Source organism: Pipistrellus hanaki (assembly GCF_964339955.1).
Source record: "Pipistrellus hanaki genome assembly, chromosome: 10".
NCBI lineage: Eukaryota > Metazoa > Chordata > Mammalia > Chiroptera > Vespertilionidae > Pipistrellus > Pipistrellus hanaki.
In genome coordinates this window covers 34,558,963-34,582,092 of record NC_140512.1, presented here as the reverse complement: position 1 = coordinate 34,582,092, position 23,130 = coordinate 34,558,963, and the positions used below count along the sequence as shown (strand labels likewise).

General features: G+C 37.5%; 1 protein-coding gene across 2 annotated transcripts in view; it reads left to right on the top strand.

Annotated features, from left to right (window-relative positions):
• The window catches only part of THSD7A (thrombospondin type 1 domain containing 7A), a 294,507-nt gene that overhangs the window by 104,425 nt on the left and 166,952 nt on the right, over positions 1–23,130 (top strand). For both annotated transcript variants that reach the window (XM_084897092.1, XM_084897093.1), the window contains exon 2: positions 1,002–1,839. In XM_084897092.1, the coding sequence (XP_084753218.1) occupies positions 1,002–1,839 (838 nt within the window). The remainder of the gene's footprint in view (positions 1–1,001; positions 1,840–23,130) is intronic.

Below are 23,130 nucleotides of genomic sequence, written 5' to 3'. Positions count from 1 at the left end.
CCTTTTTGCAGTCCGGGAGCCCTCAGGGAACATTTGACTGATGGCTGGGCCAAAGCTGCAGTTGGACATCCTTACTGGGACATCTTTACCGCTGCCACAGAGGCAGGCCCTTGTGCTCACCAGCCGTCAGCCCAGCTTGTGGCTGACAGCGCTCCCCTAGTAGGGGTGTCGAACTCAATCAGAGAAGGGGCCAAAATCTAAAATCCAGCCTAAATCGCAGGCCGAATGGTTTACTGAACAGTCATAAACTGACAATGTCATAAACTGACAGCGGAGTGCAGTGATGACAGCGCGGTGCGGGCCACATTGCAAGACCTGGTGGGCTGGATTTGGCCCGCGGGCCTTGTGTTTGACACATGTGCCCTATGGGAATGCACTGACCACCAGCGGGCAACTCCTGTGTTTAGCGTCTGCCCCCTGGTGGTAAGTGAATGTCATAGTGACCGGTTGTGCCGCTGTTCGTTCGATTTGCAGATTACCCTTTTATTATATAGGATTCGATTCTTAGTCACAATGTGTAGCAATAGAAAATGAGGCAGAATAGAGCATATTCTACAAAATAGTTCATTGCTTGGGAGAATAACAGCTTGTGGAAGACTAAGTTCTTTACATGGGTCCATTTTCTTTCCCAGTTACCCACATGGGTGGTGGTGATGAGGCAGGAGTGGAGTTTTCACTGGGACTAATTGCTGATGTCCCCTCCGAAATTAGAGAGCAGGGGCTCTCTAACAACCCAAAATGAAGGAACTGAATAAAAGCAGACTTTCCATAATCCCCAAAGGCCCCAGCGTGAAAGTGTCCCAGCAGTTACCTTATATATTTAGTCTGACACAGTTCCCCTGAGTGCAGATCATTACTTTGCAAAAGTCCTGCACGGAGACCTACTTTCTCACCCTTCAGGGAAGTTCCTGTACTAGATCTTGACATGTCTTTTTCTGGAACGTGAAGCGACCTGCGGTTTCCCTCTGGCAGCGCTGCTAACTCTTGTGTGTCGTGTTTAGGTCCGTGGGGCCGGTGCATGGGAGATGAGTGCGGCCCGGGAGGCATCCAGACCCGCGCGGTGTGGTGCGCGCACGTGGAAGGATGGACGACGCTGCACACCAACTGCAAGCAGGCCGAGAGGCCTGGCAACCAGCAGCGCTGCTTCAAGGTGTGCGACTGGCACAAGGAGCTGTACGACTGGAGGCTGGGGCCCTGGGACCAGTGCCGGCCCGTGGTCTCCAGGAGCCTGGAGAAGGCCCTGGAGTGCGTGAAGGGGGAAGAAGGCATCCAGGTGCGGGAGGTCACGTGCATGCAGACGGAGAAGGGCGTTCCGGCGGAGGAGGACCTCATCTGCGAGTACTTCGAGCCCAAGCCGCTGCTGGAGCAGGCCTGCCTCATCCCCTGCCAGCAGCCCTGCGTGGTGTCCGAGTTCTCCGCCTGGTCCCAGTGCTCCAAGACGTGCGGCAGCGGCCTGCAGCACCGCACCCGCCACGTGGTGGCGCCGCCCCAGTTCGGGGGCTCGGGCTGCCCCAACCTGACCGAGTTCCAGGTGTGCCAGTCCAGCCCGTGCCAGGCCGCCCAGAGCCCGCACAGCCTGCACGTGGGGCCCTGGAGCGCCTGCACCGCGCCCCCCTCCCGGCAGGCCCGGCAGGCCCGGCGGCGGGGCAGGAACAGAGAGCAGCGGGAGAGGGACCGGGGGAAAGCCCTGAAGGACCCGGAGGCCCGGGAGCTCATCAAGAAGAAGAGAAACCGGAACAGACAGAACCGCCAGGAGAACAGATACTGGGACATCCAGATCGGCTATCAGACCAGAGAGGTCACGTGTACCAACAAGACGGGGCAGGCTGCGGAATTGAGGTAACCTTGCATTACCGTTAGCTGCACGGGGTGTGTCTCTTGTCAGTTCGCTGGGCTAGACGCAGTGGTCGGCAAACTCATGAGTCCACAGAGCCAAATCTCAAAAAAACAGTACAAGGATTGGAATTTTATTTTGAGAGCCAAATTTTTTATACTTAAAACTTCTTCTAATGCCACTTCTTCCAAATAGACTTGCCCAGGCTGTGGTATGTTGTGGAATAACCACACGCAAGGGGCCCAAGAGCCGCATGTGGCTCGCGAGCCGCAGTTTGCCGACCATGGGGCTAGCGAGTCCTTCAGACATGCTCTGCTCAATCCCGAAACCCACGTGCATACAACCTAAGGTATAATGGTTAGCACCTTAAGCTTTGTGGGTTTCCTGGCATTGTTTCTGTTTTGCGCATGCTTAGCACTAGACAGCTTGAGCTCATTTCAATTTTCCTGTTAAAATGAGAGGTTCTCTGAGAGCTGCTGCCGCTTTAGGCCAATAGAGCTGATTACACCTATAATGGGGGGAAACAAATACGTAAAGGCCAGAGTTTGGGGGATTTTGAATTCAGATATTTATTTTACTAAGCATAAGACACACTTGTAATCTCTCCAAGTTTATAGTGTTTTGATAATTACCCTATAAACAAAATCTGAACAACAACCCAGGGAGCTATATCTAAGAATAATTCTCTTTCACATTTTATAAAAGGGAATAACTTTCCCCAGAGAAGAAAAGGGGAAATCAGCAGAAATTAAGGTGTTTAATTGTGAGTTTTTTAGTTTAGAAAATGTGTAATTAATTGGCTGCATTTTCTAGGCCAGAATTATTTGTCAAATTATCTCTGAGTAAATAATGACAATGTTATGAAGCAGCTTTCTCATGTGTGCTTTATTGTGAAAATATTCATTGAGGATCGTTCATTGAGGATGAGCTAAAGGGTTTAATGTTCTTCAGATATTCTGAATTTTGCTTTTGGATAAGCCAGACCATGTGGGCGTGGCTGATGTGGATAATTTGCCTTTTCTGAAATATTTATGCAGTTATGATTTGGACTGAACTGAGAGAAATTGTGGTAACATCATTCAGAATTTTATTTCATATGTATTGTAGAAATGACATTGAAAATGTCATCTACTTCATCACATGTCTGTTCTTTAATTAAAAGCACATAAGAAATTTCACTGCCATCTCAACCCAAGTGCTTCTGGTGAGCAGCTGGGTTGTTTTCCTGATGGCCCCTGGAAGTCTTGTATCAGATTACATTTTCCTCTTTTCTTTGGCTGGGAACATAATAGGACTGTGTGACATGCATGTTGTACACTAACGTACTCCACTGGCTTCCTCTGTTTCTCATACTCATTATTTTTCTTTGCTTATTTTTGCCTAATGATTTTGCTGTCTACAGCTTTTGAAAGCTGGTTTGAAGCCTTTTTCAGTGCAGGATATAGTGTAAATTAACGAACATACAAACAATTGACTTATCTAAGACAAGAATTTCTCTCAGTATACCATTGTTCTAGTCACTGATTTTAGGATATTTGCTACTACCTCCCCTCTTTGGATTGGCACAGTTGTTTTTTCTCTCAGCCCTACAGTAGTTTGCTCTTTCTCCATTTTGGTGTAGTCAGCCCAACTCCTTGGCTGGTCTTGCTAAGGGCTGCTTGTTCTCCTGCCTTCAGTGTCCACGTTCCTTAAAACTCCGTGTGTGTGTGTGTGTGTGTGTGTGTGTGTGTGTGTTCACCTCTGATTCTGTGTCAGGTGTACTTTCAAGTCAATCCCTGTTTTTACTCTTTTATGACTATCCTTATTCTGCTGATTTCTTGGGTCTCTAAGACAACTTGAGTTATCTCCTGATGTCACTGGGTTAATATGGTGTAGACATTTAATTTAATGTAGACTAATCAATTAAGAGTGTAATTAGCATAGTACCTACTACTGCATAGAGCCTCACGTACCCATGCAGCTGCTTGAAATAAATATATTTTAAAATCTGTAGATCATTTATCAGGTACTTATATTATATTAGAAATAACATATCTAATTATTCTAATAAAATGATGGTGCATGTATGTTATAAATTGTTAGGGCATAGGTGAAACGTTAAGTTAAGCAAATTCGTTATTAACATTTTTCTTATTTAAGAATTATATATAAAATATACATGAATAAGCATATATAATTAGGAAAATTAAAGTATTAGTAAAGAAGAGACAAAACCAGATATTTTGACCTAATTTTGCTCAAACATTAGATCAGTGTTTTTCAACCTTTTTTGGGCAAAGGCACACTTGTTTCATGAAAAAAATCACGAGGCACACCACCATTAGAAAATGTTAAAAAATTTAACTCTGTGCCTATATTGACTATATATAAAGTAATTCTCTTGAATAGGAATCAAATAAACACAAAGAAAGTATTTTATAATTACTTTATTATGAAATATTAAGTAAACAAAATAGTGAAAAATTATAAAATTCTTGTCTTGTCTGCACCTACGGCACACCAGGCAACATCTCGCGGCACACTAGTGTGCCGCGGAACAGCGGTTGAAAAACGCTGCATTAGATATAACAGTGGAGCTAATAAAATGAAAAGTAAATGGATAACACCATCAAAACACAAGGCCACAGATCATGGATTCGGTGATTAAATTTAAAGTGTCTCATCTTATATCAAATTGAGAAATAATTTTATCATGTAAGAGGATGAAAAATTAATTACCATGGCTTAAAAATATCATTATAATAACTAAATGAATTTAGATAAATACACCTATGAGTATTATTGAAATAGTTGGTAGACAAATAATTTTAGCAGACTTACTGCTAGAACTCTCAAGTTAAAGAAGATAGATCTTCCCTGCTTCCTGCTTTATAAACAGACTAAAATCAATAAGAATAAAAATGCAAACAGAAGTTCCATTCTTTTATGTTCATAAGAAATAGTCATAGTCCCAAACCACAATTAGCAGAGAAGATTTAGAGGATCTGGTAAAGTTAGATGGAACTTTGGGAAGAAACTTAGAGCAGCCCAGTGTCCTTGGAGCTTTTATGAACTCAAAATGTCTGAGTAGCCTGAACTTTCTAAGGGGCCAACCCAGTGATACCTTGTCAATGGCCTGGTCTGCGTTAGTAAATGGGCTGCTGAAGAGTCTCCGAGTTCTGTTTGAAGACAGAATGGCATAGTAGGCAGGACTAAACAAGGAAACTCACTCTGCCGTTACCGCCAAGGAAAGGCTATCCGTTTGATGGACTGAGGGACTGAAGTTTGGTGCCAGTGGAAGAGAGTTCTAAGTCACTACAAACACACACACCACCTACACAGTGGGCTTCCCTGTGAAGCAGTGAGTTTCAGCCAGGCTTAAATAGAGTATTACCCCCAGGCCAAAGATGGTATGAAAGTATGGGCAAAAAGTTCTCCAAGAAATAAAAAGTGTAAAAGATAATACTTTTTCCCCCCCCTAAACCAAAAAGAGAAGGAATTTCAATAGTCAAAGAAGAGTGTAGAAAACAGAATGAGCTTAAAATGATTTGGCAGAGAGTGCAAAAGAAATGGAGAATTCTAAACCAAGAAAAGAAATGAAATTCACATTACAAGAAACAAAATGTGAGAAAATATTCTGTGGTAAGAGTCACTGATATAGTGAACAGTTGCAGAACATTAAGCCACTGTAATTTTTTTTTTAAGATGATGGATATGGAACAAAACGTCACTATATGAAATTCTGGTGTTACTTGGATAGGACCAGAAAAATCAGGACATAACAAAAACATAACAATATAATGGGAAATTGTACTGAAATTAGGAAGAATTTAATCCATAGATTGAAATTGCACAGGGCCAATATTCTTCTGGAAGAGGAAGAATAATATCCTCAATTGATATAGAGCAATTGTTATAGAGAGAGATAGACAGAGACGTCAAACTGAAAGCCGAAACGATAATTCTGAAACATTAGATGCTTTCTCTTTAAAGTGAAAAATAAGATAGGCTATCACATTATTTCCACTGATAGTTAACATTCATGTAAGTATTAGTGTAGTTGAAAGGAGAAAGAAATGAAAATTAAAAAGTATATTGCAAAATTAAAATTTCCCCCTGCCAAATTTTATAAAACTCAAGATAATAAATTGAAAGTATCTTATAAGCAACAAAATAGCTCAATGGGACAGAAAGGAAATATCCCAAGATCAATATATTCCCTAGATGCAAACAGCAATTAGTTCAACATTGATGGAAACAAAGGATTATAATATCCCATTTAAAATAGTAAAAAAAAAATCTGAAATAAACCTAACTATGAAAGTTCTGCACATAACACCAGACTTTGACAAGTGAAGCAGTAAATGTGTGCTTGTTTAGAACATGCAGTAAATATACCAATTGTTCCCATAGTAATTTCTTGACTATTACCAAGGAAAAAATAGGTCTATAATAAAAGCCAGGAAGATTCTGAAAAATAAAAGTAAAGAGAAAACAAACCAGCATCACCAGTAAATTAAATGCATTTTATTCCATGAATAATAATAATTGTATGTTAATACATGAATAATCAGATGAAACAGAATAGAGTCTGATTTAGAGAAAAAAAAAAACACCTTAAAATATGTTTCCACTGATAGAAGGAGCATTCCCAATTTTGATGAAAATGAACATGTTTCTGTTTATGGGTCAATTGCTTTGCCATTTAAGGAAATAATAATAATAATAATAATAATAATAATAATAATAATAATAAAAATCACCCTTTCCTTTGTCAATTGTTATTCCAAAACAAGTCCTGATGTCATTCAGTACTTTTAAATGTTTCTTTCAAATACTAGAAGGAAAGATAAAAAGTTAATTAGTTTTTCACATGTTCCACAAACCAGTTCAGAGTAGAACATGGAGACAAATATATACGTAGTGGATATGGAAGACGACAGCTCTCAATAGTCTTAAAAGTAACTGCAAGGTTTTCCTCACTGGATGTGCCATGTGATCCTGAGGGCTCATTCCCACATTATGACTTTGTGAATAGTAAAACTGCAAAAAGAAGGGAGTAAATTGCCCACTATTTAAAGTAATGCTGACTACTTTTAGGTTATTCAGAATCCATTTAGGACATTACTATTTCTCATGTATAAATAGTAGGCTTTTAGATTAAAGAAATTTCTGTGATACCCAAAGTGTCAATTTGCCTGTGAAGGTACCCATCATCATTTCTCACAAGCCTGCCTCCGCTGCTTGCTGGCCACATTTGACTAAAGAAATGGAGTCAAGATGCCCAAAGTCCTTTGTCGATGGTATATGACTAATAAGAGAACCTTAACTTCTCTCAAAATGTAGAGCTGACAGGGCACTTTGCCCTTGAAAGCCACTCCTAACCCCTTTCAGATTCTGCTTATGTGCCCAGAGGCTGGTCTTTGAGCATAACTAATCTATAACAATTAATAATAATAACATTAATAAGGCTTCCTAGTTCTCTTCTGATTGGATTCCACCCATGGGAGGCAGCAGCCATGTATGTGAAGGTGGGAGAAAAGGGAAGTTGGAGTATGTAGTCCTGTCCTTTTGGATCAGCCGTGGCTACTTTCCTATGGTTTTTGTCCTGCAGTTCTGTCTACCAGTAGGTCCCTCTCAGGTTCTGGTGAATCCTTTCCCTCGGCTCTTTTATTGCCTTGGGATGATCATCTTCCCAGAATTGCTAGTCCCTGGGTGCTTCATTATCTCTTGACAATTTTTTCTTAACACTGTGACACTTTTAATAATCCTTTCATTAAACTCTTCTGATTTAGCCCATAAGAGTTTACAATTGGTATTCTGCTAACCCTGGATATAACTGATATATAGTACAGTACAAAGTTAGAGCAAGAGAACTATTGATACTTCTGTGTTGTTGCTGGTTTACTTATTAGTTAATTGATCAACTTAATGTTTATCAATTTACTTTTTTTTAATTCAATAAAATACAGACATAGAGACATTCTGGGTGCTGGAATCAATAGACAAAAACAAAAACAACTTGGAACTATTCTTTGCTATGGAAAGAATGACACAAAAGCAATATAAAAACAGAAGTCTATATACACACACACACACACACACACACACACACACATAGTGCATGCAAGTGACAGCTGAGTTAGAGAGTTCTTATGTACATATAGACAGAGTGCATATATACATAAGAACTCTGAGTTAGAGAGTTCTTTCTAAACAGAAGTTGAAAGGATAAGGAATAGTTTTAGACCGGAAATACTGGTAAAGTTAAGGATGGGTAAATATGCAAGAGATAGAGGTGGGTGATGGAGGAAAAATATGAGAACAGTAACTGCAATGGCACCAAGCTATGCATCAGTAATGGTTCATATAAGATTAGAGGGAGAAAATGTGAGTAGAGGCCAAAATAATGGCGCCTCCTCATCCCTTTTTAACATGATATAAAGTTTATGTTAAAAAGGGATGAGAAACTAAATAAGAGAAGCCAGGGAAATCTTAGAGGTCAAGCTTAAATTTTTGGACTTTATACCTTATGAGTCAGTCATCTCCATATTTATTAGAAACAGTGTTTTGAGTGCATATATATATATTACTTATTTTACAATTAAATTCACACATTATTATAAAAGTATGCTATATACATTACTAAAATCATAGCAATTAAAACTAAAGAAATAAGGAAATAATATTTTACTAATCACATGGATTCATGTTATTTGCTAAAAATCTTTAAAAAAAAAAACAACTATCCATGAAAAAGTACATTATTGATGGTAGTGATTTTTAGTCCATTCAACTAAGAGAATGTAGAATATATAGAATGTAGAATATAGATTCTGGTTCCTTTCAGGAGATAGCACCAAGATATTTCAGTATTGTGCCTTGTTAATACTAAACAATTTCTGTTTCATAGTTTAATAAAAAATTCTTCATAGAAATGAGAAAATATATCATTCTTAATATTATAAATATACTCCAGTAGTTTTTGAGCATTATTTTAATTAGTCTAATTTTTGGTCCATTTATAAACATCATTATTTTGTCTATTCCTCCTGTTTTTACATCTTGAAGCCACTAAGCTATTTTATAATTATTGTACTACTAGAGGCCTGGTGCATGAAATTTGTGTACTGGGGGTAGGGAGGGTCCCTCAGCCAGGCCTACACATTCTCGCAGTCCAGGACCTCTCGCTCCTTACCGCCCATCTATTCACCGCTCCTCAACCATTTGGCTCACTGCTCCTTAGCACTGCAGTGGAGGTGGGAGAGTCTCCCGCCATAGGCGCTGCACTTGCCAGCCAGGAGCCAGGCTTCTGGCTGAGCAGTGGGAACACACTAACCAGGGGGTAGCTCTTGTGTTGAGCATCTGCCCCCTATTGGTCAGTGCACATCATAGTAACCAGTTGTTCCTCTGCTTGGTCTATTTTCATATTAGCCTTTTATTATATAGGAGGATTACTTAGCTGGCATTGGTGATGGTGGACTAAAAGCTAATATTGTAAATATATACCTATAAACATAAATTCAGAAGTGTTAGCATGACCCCGGCGTCACTTCCCACATCCTAATGCTGTGACTGTTTCATCACGCTTACAATATCTTCTTTCCTACACTTCTGTTACCTCTCAGGAGTTTTTTTTTTTAGTATAAATGATGATCCTATCGTGGACAGTTGAACAAAAGGGAGCTCTCAGGTAGCATTTAAAACATGTTTAAGTGAAAGGAAAAGATTTAGTCTGGGAATTAACCTTAAGCCACATTGTAGAAGTCACTGCCTAATCTTCCCTCACATGAACTTTAGAGTCCATTCCAATTCCCTTGCTTTTATTAAGAGCTTTATTAGAACTTCCCATTTGATTGTTCTAAGTTTAGCTTTCTTCCTTGAACTGGTGTGAGAACGAGATTCATTGAGAAACTTCCTTGAGCTGGCACTTCCTGGAACAGCCTGGCCAGGGATTGGGGCAGTGACCTTACATCTCAGTCAGGAACAGTGATCTCACCCATTGTTTTCATTTATTTGCTGGAATTGTGCTAGTTTTAGGTGGGTGGTACTGAGTCTCCCTATGACTGGAATATAACAAGAAAGGTTTAAATGGGAGGAAGTAATGTTAAAAGGGAAAAAAATCCACATAGGATAGGAATTTAATAAATCATTCATGTTCTGTTTGTGCAACATAATCAAGAATATGAGTTTACTCTGAGTCTGTATTTCAGTCATGTATTTTATCATCTTCAAATTGTTGTCCATTACTGAGCATTAGTTTAGGCCTCTACTCACACTTCCACCTTTTTTCCCTCTAATCTTGTAACATTTTTTTCTCTAATCATATGTCATTTTTTTCTAATCTTGTATCATTTTATTATAGAGCAATTACTTAACTTTTCCCTAAAAGTTTCTTTGACAGATAGTTTATCCCCTATTTAGTACAAGTATGTGGTCATCGATACTAGATTTTAAAAGGATGTGATCATGGAAAATTTTTTTAGCTAGTATTTGCCAGCAGCTGAATTGTAAATGAATAAAGTAACTGGGCCGTGCTTAATACAAGAAGCCATTGTATTGAAAAGATCTTGGAATGTTGGCATAGTCATGCACAGTATAGAGTGTTGGAACAAACAAAGCAGATTTTTTATAAAGAAAAATCGATTATGACCACTGATAATTCTTCTCTGTGGTTTAAAAAAAAAAAACCTTTTAAAATACTACTTATAGACATAAGCCAGGCCACTAATATATTTCTATTAATAGATGAATAATAATAAACATAGTAAAAGGTATTCACACACACATGCATATCCTAACTCGAGATTAATAACTATGAATTTGTCATAAATTATTTTCAATTGCTTGAAATTTACATACTTTTGAGTTTCATATGAGATATGGTAAAATGATACATTTTAGTGTTCATGCCAGTTTTCAAAGTTTTTATAAAAGATATAATTCTCTGGCAGGTTCTACTCTACCCAGGATCCCATATAGTGGAGGTGGGGGGGGGGGAGGGGGAGGAAGAGAGAAAGAGAAGAAATTTGACTAGAGAAATTTGCTAAATTCATAGAATTTTACCAAGTTCCCCAAAATGGCTTGTATTTACCTAAGTGTGATGTGATGGGAGAAGTTTGCATTTCAAGTCAATCCTGATTTTTTAAAACTCTGAGAAGTAGGAATGGGCAGCTTATCTATGGTGAAGAACTTATAGGACTCTAATTAAAGGAATATGTAAATAGTAGTAAATAAATTTAGCATGGACTCCTGATGACCTTAACAGCATGGCAGAGAAATTTTGGGGGTTTTCCAATAAGCAGAGACAGAATCATATGTTCATAAACAGGAATGGTGTCAGAATGGATGGGGGGCCCCAAATCTTAGCATTTGGGCAGCCAGGGCTTAGATTATCTTTATAATTCAAGAATAGGACAAGGAATGCCTGGATTCTAAAGTGTCAGCCCAGGGGATTCTGAGGTCAAACACACCATACAGGGTCAATTTAAGAGCAAATTCAATCTTGGCAGTTTCTATTTAACAGTTTGTATCTTCTGTTGTCTGCCTGGTATTAGCCTCAATTTCCAAAACTCTGATAATTAAGAGACAAAATGCTAGGATGGCTGTGTTAGCCAAAATGGAACACAGATAAGTAGTAGAAAGAGGGCAAGATGTTGCCTTTTCTATTTTGGTGGTCAGTTATTTCATGCTCCTCAAACAATATACAGACTTTAAATCTGCCATTTTATTTGGGGTCCCAGTTGCTCAGTAGATCAGAGCCAAGGACCCTCGGGGAATCACACCAGACCACTGAAGCAGATCCCTGGCTGTGCCTATTGATACTTTCTAGGACACATGTGTCAAACACAAGGCCCGCGGGCCAAATCCAGCCCGCCAGGCCTTGCAATGTGGCCCGCACCGCGCTGTCATCACTGCACTCCGCTGTCAGTTTATGACATTGTCAGTTTATGACTGTTCAGTAAACCATTCGGCCCGTGATTTAGGCTGGATTTTAGATTTTGGCCCCTTCTCTGATTGAGTTCGACACCCCTATTCTAGGATGATTGACAACTAAGGTTGTCTTCTACTTTTTGCTAAATATCTCCATGTATATTACTTTGATCCTTATAATTAGGTACGCTCCCCAGACTCCGCACTCCCCAGGTTTTATTTACCCTCAAAAAAGGAAGAGAACGGAATGGAAAGAGATACTCTTTAAAAAGAAAAAAAAATAGATTTTTTATTGATTTCAGGGAGGAAGGGAGAGGGAGAGAGAGAAACATCAGTGATGAGAGAGAATAATTGATTGGCTGCCTCCTGCACTCCCCCTTCTGGGGATTGAGCCTGCAACCCGGGTATGTGCCCTGACTGGGAATCAAACCATCACCTCCTGGTTCATACGTCAATGCTCAACTACTGAGCCACGCTGGCTGGGCGACTCAGTATTTCTTAATTATCTTATCCTTAATTGTTTCCCAACTTGTAAGACACTGCTGGGAATTCAGAATAAAGCTGGATACAAAAAGACTTTGGTTGTACATTTGTATCTTTAAGGGCCAAGGATTTATGTCTATAGCCACCCCTCCATAAAGACAGAATTCTCTGACTTAGTTCAGATCTATGTGGAGTATCTACACTAATAAAAGAGAAAACTGCTAATTGACCGTACCTTCGCTATGCCCACAGCCAATCAGAGCAAGTATGCAAATTAACCCAACAAAGATGGCAGTTAATTTGCATACACAGGTGCTGATTGGCCTGGAGGCTCATAGGCCTTGAGCGGCAGGGGTCCCAGAACACCCTTTGGCCCCTCAGAGCCTATGACTGCAGGCGCCAAGCAGCTGGGGGCTGGGCGAGAACATCCCCGTGTCACCATAGTGATGCAGGGATGTTCCCGCCCCACCTGCAGCCACTTGGGAATGCTCCAGCACCAAGCAGTGGTTTGGGGCCACGACCCCAGCCTGGGGTCTCAAGCCGGCAGAGGTGCCAGCACCCACGTGGTGATTCCCTCCCAGCCCAGCCTGGGTTCTCAGCCACTGGGTCACATCAGGTAGGCAGATATGGAGGAATCTTAAGTGTTTCTTTTTTAATATGTATTTTATTGATGTTTTACAGAGAAGAGGTAAAAGGGATAGAGAGATAGAAACATCTATGAGAGAGAAACATTGATCAGCTGCCTTCTGCACAGTCCCCACTGGGTATGTGCCCCCAACCAAGTACATGGCCTTGACTGGAATCGAACCTGGGACCCTTGAGTCTGCAGGCCATTGTTCCATCCACTGATCCAAACCAGTTAGGGCTGTCCAATATGTAAAAGAAAAAAACCTTTCTAATAAAGAGGGAATATGCAGGGGAGGGCAGTTGGGGATGATCAGACTGGCAGGAGAGCAGTTAGGAGTGGTGATCATGCTGGCAGGCAAAAGCGGTTAGGAGCAATCAGGCAGGCAGGCAAGCAGTTGGGAACCAGCAGTCCAGGATTGTTAGAGGGATGTCTGACTGTTTGTTTAGGCCCAAGGGGTCCCAGATTGGAGAGGGTGCAGGTTGGGCTGAAAGACACACACCCCAGTGTATGAATTTAATGCACCAGGCCTCTAGTTTTTATATAATAAAGATGATAAAGTAAGGTAATTAAAGGAAAATAAGGTAAACCAAATTTGTAATTAAAAAATAAAAATAGAAAAGTAAGGATTGTGTTAGAAGTTATGAAAAAATTGTTATAAACATGAAGTTTATAATATATCTTGACAGAAAGAAAAAAAAGGTGTAGAGAGGAACTAAAAGAAATAAATGCAAGGGTTGAAATGAATGAAAACTATTTTTTAATTGAATTTGTCATATTTGGATAATGCAGTGTTGAGAGAAACATAATGGATCATGTCATGTAATGTTAATTTTGACAACTGTCAAAGACTAGGAAACACTGTGAAATCATCATGAGAGATGTATGTGCTCTGATGTTCCATCTTAATTTTAGACTTGCAAATTGGATATTTGAAACTGCATTTGAACAACCAAAGCAAGGTGTTGCGAAATAAATCAATTTGAAAAGAAAACATTATTGAAGTGATTTGTGGAGTTCCTTGGGAAGAGTGCACTGGTGACATGATTTTGCATAATTTCATTTTACCTCCTACTTTCATTATGAAGCTGACAGTCTGGAGCCCAGGGGAGCCAGAGGAACTAGTGAAGCGGAGAATGAATTGGGAGTGGGGGCAGTTGTCCTGTATTATTCTGCACTGATCATCTCTATTAGAAAAGACTGAATCGGCAATGTCGATTTTTAGAGTTGGTAATCTCCTTGTAAATCTGATATTTATATTTTCATTTGTATCCAGCTGCATGATAGTACTTCTGCATATAAATTAAATAAACTAATCTAGGGCAGTAACTTCAGTGTCATAGGTATATCATTGATTTCAAATTTAAATAGTTCTGGTGAATTTTGTTCAGGAAAAAAATGTAAAAGGCAATATAGGTAAAACTATTTTAGACTTTTGAAAATGCTTTAAAAGTTCTAACTTGTAGCCGAAACTGGTTTGGCTCAGTGGATAGAGTGTCGGCCTGTGGACTGAAAGGTCCCAGGTTTGATTCCGGTCAAAGGCATGTACCTTGGTTGCAAGCACATCCCCAGTTGGGGGTGTGCAAGAGAGCTGATCGATGAATCTCTCTCATCGATGTTTCTAACTCTCTATCCCTCTCTCTTCCTTTCTGTAAAAAATCAATAAAAATATATTTTTTTAAAAAGTACTAATATGCAATATATTTAGATTAAGAAAATTATTAAATTCCCCTTTATTTACCTTAAAGTTACTGCCCTTTATTGAGTTTTAATTAGAATTATAACTTTTAGGTATTTGAAGAAAGGAGGCATAAAGTAAAAACAGAATTATGAGTTAGGTTTAACTAATTTTTATTGAGAAAAGCTATCACATAATTGATCAGATGTTTGGCTACCCCATGGTTTGACATTATCAACTTACTGTCTGTATTAGAGAGAGGTAACTGGATGTCCCGGAAGTATGAGACCAGACTAGTGCCTTATTCTAGGTTAGAGATGAGTGGTACCTGATGGGGGCATGCATATCAGCAACTTCCACTTATACCACGATGGAAATGATGTGAGATATGCACACCTAGAATAATTATAAAGTTGTCACATTATTCTAGAAAGACAACATAGTTAAATATCATTTTTATAATTATAGAAAATCATAAATATTTAAACTGACTCCCGTATTAAGGTCACTTGATATATATATATATATATATATATATGTTTTTGTGCCTTTTTCTATATTGTTTATCATACAAAAAGTATAAAAATGAAATAAATTATTCTTTATTCATATAGCTATTTTAAATAAAAAGTCTTCATAGGCCAAAACTGGTTTGGCTCAGTGGATAGAGTGTCAGCCTGTGGACTGGAAGGTCCCAGGCTCGATTCCAGTCAAGGGCATGTACCTTGGTTGTAGGCACATCCCCGGTGGGGGGTGTGCGGGAGGCAGCTGGTCGATGTTTCTCTCTCATCAACATTTCTAGCTCTCTATCCCTCTCCCTTCCTCTCTGTAAAAAATCAATAAAATATATTTTAAAAAATGGAAAAAAAAAGTCTTCATAGTATTCATAATTATATCAAAATTTATCTCTGAAATATATTATTTATGAATAGATATAATTGCAAAATTATAGTTGAATTACTTGTGAGCATTTGTAGTAATCTATAGATATAAAAGCCTGAGTACTGGATGACAGGACAACTGGCTGATGGCTATGATGTGCACTGACCACCAGGGGGCAGATGCTCAATGCAGGAGCTGCTCCCTGGTGGTCAATGTACTCCCACAGCCAACCTCCCGAGGCCAGACAACTTCCTGCTGTCCTTCACCACAGTCTGTCTGTCCAGATCAGCCCCAATTGCCAGCCAGGTTTAGAGACGCCACCTGTGCACGAATTTGTGCCCTGGGCGTCTAGTCAATATTATAAAACTACGTGAAAATTTCTATCTGAAAGCTTTGAAAATCCAATATATTTTAGTAACAATAAATGAAACTACTTATTTTTTTTTTTAGTTTCCTGATTATATTTCTTCCCCTTTTATTCTATAGCTTACATGTAAATATATAATTTAACTAGTGTTCCAGTACATGGATTCATGCACAGTGAAAGGAAATTAATTAGAAGAAACATTTTAATATCACTATTTGTGTTTTGCTAATGAAAAGAAAACAGGATTCTACTGAGTATCCTATCTACCTATTCTAGGACTTTCATGAAGATCAAATGAGATGAGGCATGGGAAAATGCTTACAAACATTTGGTTAAAGTGTAAAATGTTTGCACCTGGCTATAAAGCAAGTTGGGTTCCTGGGCTGAAGAAACTCCGAGGATGCTAGTCGCTAGGGAGAGGAAGCCGGGCATTGCTACGAGACATCATTTTCTGGCACCCACTGCCACTGTTGCCAGGCTGGGCTATGGACCATATTTTGTGCCATGGGGTTTCAGCAGTGCCCCATGGTGGGGTGTCACTCTGGGGTTGTAGCAGGACCTATGTCCCATTTGGGGGAAACCAAGTATTGCTTTGTGGGCACCAGGTCCGCAGTGCCTTTTCTCTGTAAATGGCCAGTGTGCATAATGGCAGCTCCTGCTTAGAGTGTCTCCCCCTTGGTGGTCAGTGCAAATTATAGCAACTGGTTGGAGGATACTTAGCATATTAGCTTTTATGTATATACATACGTAAATACATACATACAGACAGACATAGATAATATTTGAAATATTTATTTTTATTACTCTTTTTACATAGTGGAGATACTTATTTTTCTGTTTATATAAGTAATACAGATTATCTTTAAACCAAGAACAATATATTAAAATATAAGGAAAAATGAAAAGCCACCTAAAATTCAACTACACTGAAATAACCATTTTGTAGTATTTTGGTGGTTATACATCATGTTATGTATTTATATCCTATAGTTTCACATAAATTGGATTATGCCATACATGGTACATTTGTTATCCCCTTTCTTGCATTATATTAACACATTAAGCACATCTTCATTTTCCCGTGAGGTATAAGTTATGTTAACAAGCTGTAGTCATATGAACCTATACATATCAATTGTACATATACATGCATATATAAAACTAACTTTTTAAAAATTTATCTTTATTGTTGAAAGTATTACAGATGTCCTCTTTGTTTTTCCCCCCCACTAACCTCCTCCACCCTGCACCTGCCCCTTCCAAGCCTTCATCACACTGTTGTCTGTGTCCATGGGTTATGCATATATGCATATAAGTTCTCTAGTTAATCTCTCCCTCCACTCCTACTCCTACCCACATTTTCCCTCTGAAATTGTCGGTGTTCCATGGTTCTATGAAACTAACTTATTTTGCTTAAGTTTTAAAAAATGGATTATACTGTGCACATTTTTCTGCACCTTATTTTTTCTTAAATGAAACTTTTAACTTATACAGAATAATTCTAATCAAGTCTTCTTAAATCTTCCATTGAAGGGGGTTAACTTTATTTCTGGTTATGACTACCAGGAATCAACCTGCAATAAATATCCTCATATATATGTCCATGTGAATTGATATTTTGATTTTCTCTAGGGCATATTCCCAGGTGTGGGATTACTGGATCAAATTTAATTTTAAAAGATGTTTATAGATGTTTTTCAAAAAGGTAGTGAACACTAACATTTTTCTTTCATTTCTCTGAACAAAAGCTCTTAGTTGTTGCTAGGCTCATACATATCAAGTCATATCACATCATTTTGAATTTTCATTTCTCTGGGTAGAAACCTGAGAAGGTTATCATTTGTACAAGGCTCTTTGAGTTGCATTTTCCATGCATCTTATATTTGCAGAACAAAATATGTGGTTTTTCTTACCAATTTTTTGCTCATGTTATTTATAGTAATTAAATCTTTGTAATATTCATATAAATGTTTTCAGATTTATCATTGATTTACTAATTAGCACAAGTTTTAAAATTTAAAAATATCAGACATGTCTTTTTTTCTATTACAGTTTCTGAATTTTCAGTTGAGATTAAGGTGACCTTTCTAGACATAAATTACAAATTTGGTCTCTTAAATTTTCTAGAGATTTATATTGTGTTGTTTAAATTTACATATTTCCTTTATCGATTTTATTTTGTAAATGTGTAAGCCAGGGCTTCAATTTTTATTTCCTTTCCTTTGGATATCTGTTGCCATTTTAAACAGGTTGTATCTTCCCCATTTATTTGAACTAATCATAGCTTAGAATTTTTAAAATAGAATTCTGGATTCTCTATATTATATGACTGATCTATTTGTCTTCTCCTGTACACCACCACATAGATTTTTCTATTTTGCTATATTTGAAGTGGCAAGTGCTCTTCTTTCTGCTCTTCTTTTTAATGTTTGTTTGTTTGTTTTCTATTCAAATGACGAGGTGTGTGTGTGTGTGTGTGTTGTTTGTTTGTTTTAAATAAGTTTTTATTGATTTTAGAGAAAAAGGGCCTGGATGGAGAGGGAGAAACATCAATGAGAGAGAAACTTCGATTGGCTGCCTCCTGCATGTCCTCTATTGGGGATCGAGCTGGCAACCCAGGCATGTGCCCTGACCAGGAATTCAACCATACTTGGTTCCTGGGTTGACACTCAACCACTGATCCACACTGTCAGGGCCAAATGAGGAGGTCTTTGTACTTACTTGTAAGAGGGAAACATGTGATTTTAACTAGGATTGTTTTTATTTAAATGTAACTATAAATGGCTATCAAATAGTTTTCAGTTTCTTCTGCAGTTGTAATGTGTGTTATGTTTTAAAATAATATAATTTTATACCAATTCTGGATAGTTCTTGCTGCATTTATCCTAAGCATATTATGTGATTTATTTCTTGCTAATATAGAGATTTTAACACTTTTTATGTCTATATGCTTTTTACAAATGTAAGTCTATGGATTTTTTTATTTTTTATTTTTTGCATTTAGCTTATATCTATTTACATTGCCAATTCTCTTTTAAATTCAAAAAATGTTTTATTAGAGTCTCAACTTGACGACACTACTTTTCAAGTAAATAGTGATAGCATAGACAAAAAGATTTTTTCATCTTTTCCAGTGTTTATATTAATTATTTTATTTGCATCATATTTTTACTTGAATGAACAAAGCAGTTACAACTATTATCAACACTTTTCTTTTGGGGGGATTTAGTTAAGTTTGCTGAAATAATTATTTTTAAATATTATTACAGAAGGAGAAAATTTGTGATCAAAATCAAGTCATGTACAATAGAGTATTTGAGTTCTCTTTTATCTTCAGAAATTCTTCAAATAATTTAAAAATGTCACATTTATTCTGTGCTCCACACTGAATTTATTATAAAAGTAATTCAAGATGAAGAAGCTTCATAATGGAGATTCTATGTTACAGAATTTATGCAAATTGGATCCTGTTTAAGGAAGTGCAAAGTGTTACTAGTTAGAATTCCTGTTCTGTTAATTCCCATGGGAAGCCAGAGTTGGCAGTGAGGCCTGTGGTCTTCAAATACAGTAATATATTCTTCCTCTCTGATAGCTAATTGAAAAGAGACTCTTTATAATGGCAGTTTTCAATTAGCTCTCGACCTCTTAACTAGCCAATCACTTAAAGAGTAAGTTAGCATTGAAACAAAACATTGTGGTTAATTTTCCTTTATCCTAGCTCACTTCCTAATTAGTCCAAGCCAGAACATCTAACAAGAGGTATTCATGTAACAGCAAAGAAATTAGCAATTGTTGATAATCTGTGGTAAATAGAATTCTGAATAGTGTGAAGTACTTGTATTATTTGCCAACAAGGAAAAACACAAGCATTATTTTTAAAATCTCACAGTGATTTATCCATTTCAGATCTCTGTTAGCATTCATATAATGTAATTATAATCTGTTCCAATAAGGATTTGGAGGTGTTTTATAATAAAAAACGAAACAAAATGAATGAACAAATCAGTGCATGAATTATATATATATATATATATATATACATACATATACATATACATATATATATGCATATATATGTAAATATGTACACATATCTATGTACATATAATTGGCAAAAGTGGATATTATATGAAGCATTAAAATCACATTTGAAGTTTGACTATAGCACTTAAAAAAACAAAAGTTAGGCTGACATACCTGAGCAGCTAATAGAAATAAATGAAACATGATTTACATTTTAAATTATGTCAATGTGCACACGTGTGTGTGTGTGTGTGTGTGTGTGTTGTACATATAATTGTTTCTTCTGTCAGCTGCTGGTGAATTGTGAGATCACAAGTCTAGTCAATCATTCTGTAAAGTAGTTCAAGAAGGATCAAAGTCCTGTGTTCTAGATAGAAAGTTTCTTTTAGCTAGAGGAAATTTTGGGTTCATAGAATGTCTTGCCTAGATATATCTGCATATACTTACAATTATTTTTCAAAGCACTAATATACCATCACTGTGAGATTCTAAAAATAATGCTTTTTTTTCCTTGAAGAGTAAGGTGATGATTACCATTAAACAAAAAAACCATTTAAATGAATTATTGTTAGAAAATAAAAATCAATAATCAGTGATCATTCACAATCTTCTTCTGTTCTTTTTGCTATTAGTGTTTTTCCTTTTGCCTTTATTCTCTGAAGAGAAAAAAGGAAAAAGCTGCCAGGAAGTATTCTATTATGAAAAGGAATTAGAGCAACAGAAGAGGTAGGGTGGGGGTGGGGAAGTGTCTGAGGGTTAACTGAGTAAACGGAGGAAAAATATAAGCAGCGCTGCTAGGAACCACATTTTTCAGGGTTCCCTTTAATGTGAGAAAAATTGAGGAAAAAACTGAAATTTCTTCAGTTTTACAACATTCTTGGATAGGACAAAGGAATGCACCTAAACTCTAAGTCTGCCTCTCTGAATAGCCTTGGATTAGTCCTATCAGATCTGGCGTTATTACAGGACGTGTACATTTCAGGGCTTCCCCCTTATGTCCCCTTGACTTGATTTTTTTTTGTTATATGCCCGACTTAGTGAGAGGTAAAATGAGGACACTGTGCTGAACTAACTTCCAGGTGCATGTTGTGATGATGCATTTGCCTCTTAAAAGCAAAGAAATATGAAACTGTGATAACTTATGAAGGAAGGAGTGGGCAGAGTTGCTTGGACTTGTAATGTGCCTTTATTGGTGCAGAGATTTACATACTTATTTAATTATTTACATAATTTTTATTACACATAAAAACTAAGGGATTGAAATATGTTTTATTTAACATTTTAAATAGAGTATCAGCTTAGTAACAGAATTGTTTAAAAAAAGTAAACATAGAGCTCTCTGTACACAGTACAACAAACTGAATAATGGCGAACTATTTTTTTAAATGTTAAATAGTAAAGGCAAATAGGAGAGACCATAAAAAATATCTAATTTGTGGATGGATTTCCTCCATTAGAGTAATTAAAATAATGAAGGAAATCATAGAGGTCAAAATTACATAATGTGGTGGATGAAATACACTGTGTGGGACCAGACAAAGCTGGATTAAGTCAATGTGCTCCCATTTATTTTAAATGGTCTATAGTCACTATAATTGCACATTGCAATTAGAAACTAGCAACTAAAAGAGAGCCAAAAGAAAAATGCATACCCTTGGGCTGAAGAGGAGATTAAGCTTAAAAAAAAACAAAACAAAACAAAACTGAGAGCCATTTATAAATAATAGGAAACGAGTACACTATATATTTGGCCAAAGCAGTATTTACAGAATTAAGTGAATTTATTAGGAAATTAGTACTAGTATACTGGTCAGTGTTCTTATCTGCGAATAACAGAGTCCACAATAGTTAGTTTAAAAAACAGAAAGGAGTTTGTTGCTGGCAACAGGCAGAATTCCTGGGTTAGACAGGGAGACAAGCCTAGATGCCACACAGCCAGAAGCACATCTGGTAGAATTACACCTCCCGAGAGGTGACAGCTCCAGGAGAGGTCCCATGCCTTTACTCACCACTCACTACTCACTATCCTTAAAGACAGGAGCTCTATTCTAATCAGGGAAGAATAACCAAACACATTTGTGACTGCTTATGTCCTTCTCAGGACAATCACATTCTTAAGTTGCATGCAGCTGTGTTCTTATCCCTGCCTGGTTGCACATCATTGTATTAGCCTTGTAGGATCCAGGTCACATGTGTAACTCAGACTGTGCTACGGAGAGGGAGAAGAGCAGGGTCATCCTGGGTGCTGCTCACTAAAGCCACGAGGAGTAGGAATCTGGTACCTTTCCCATAGGCAGTAAATTCAGGGTATCATAGCAAGGAGCTGGGTACTGTCAGAACCTAGTGAGAAACTCATGGATTCTCACTAGGTTTTGAGATGGCAGCACATAAAATGCTAAAGGCCAGTGGCAGCTATTCTATGCATCTGGCAAGTTACATAACATTTTTGGGACATAGTTATTAACTCACCCATAAAATTGAGGAGTCAGTTTAGGGCATTATCTTGGATTCCTTTCAGTCATAGCGGTGCTTCCTGGATTAACACCTTCAACACCCGCCCTGTGTTTTTGTATATTGCTTTGGTTCAGGAAGTTTATAACCCTGTAAATTATAAAATGATTAAATCTATGAATTTACTGCATTTGATTATAAATCCAGTATGCATAGTAGCTATTCTGAGCAAACAGTGAAATGTAATGCCTATGAAACCATTAAATCAATGATTATGGTTGTTAATATTAATGAAATTGATCAACAATATTTATTACCTTGTAAACATTTAATGTACAGTCATTATTTTTTCAAGTGGTATAACAGGTCTCCTGTCTGAATACACAGTTACCCATTAATATTGGAATGAATATACTCTGAAGGATAGCCTTATTAATCAGTTATAGAATATGTAGCACAATAAAATAACATATTGCAATCAATCCTCCCACCCCAAAATGAAAATCTATATATTTAAAAGTGCCATCTGCATATATTTAATGCATTATCTTTCTCCGCTTAAAATAGAAATTGGATCAATTTCCACAATAAATGTTGATTTACGTAGGTCTTCCCTAACACTTGAGGCAGACTGCAATAAAAGAAAAGTGTGTCTTATCTTTCCAAATTCTTATAGTTTTGACAACTATGTACTATTGAGGTTGAAATGTGAGGTTCTTTCATATCTATGTTTATTCCAAGTCTATATCAAAGTTCAATTTATAACTTGAAACCCCCTATGTATTATTAGAAGATGTCAAATATGTATTTAAAAAGGGAATCTGCCCTCTCTTTTTATTAATCGCCCTTAAGCATCCCTTCTATCTAGCTTTGTA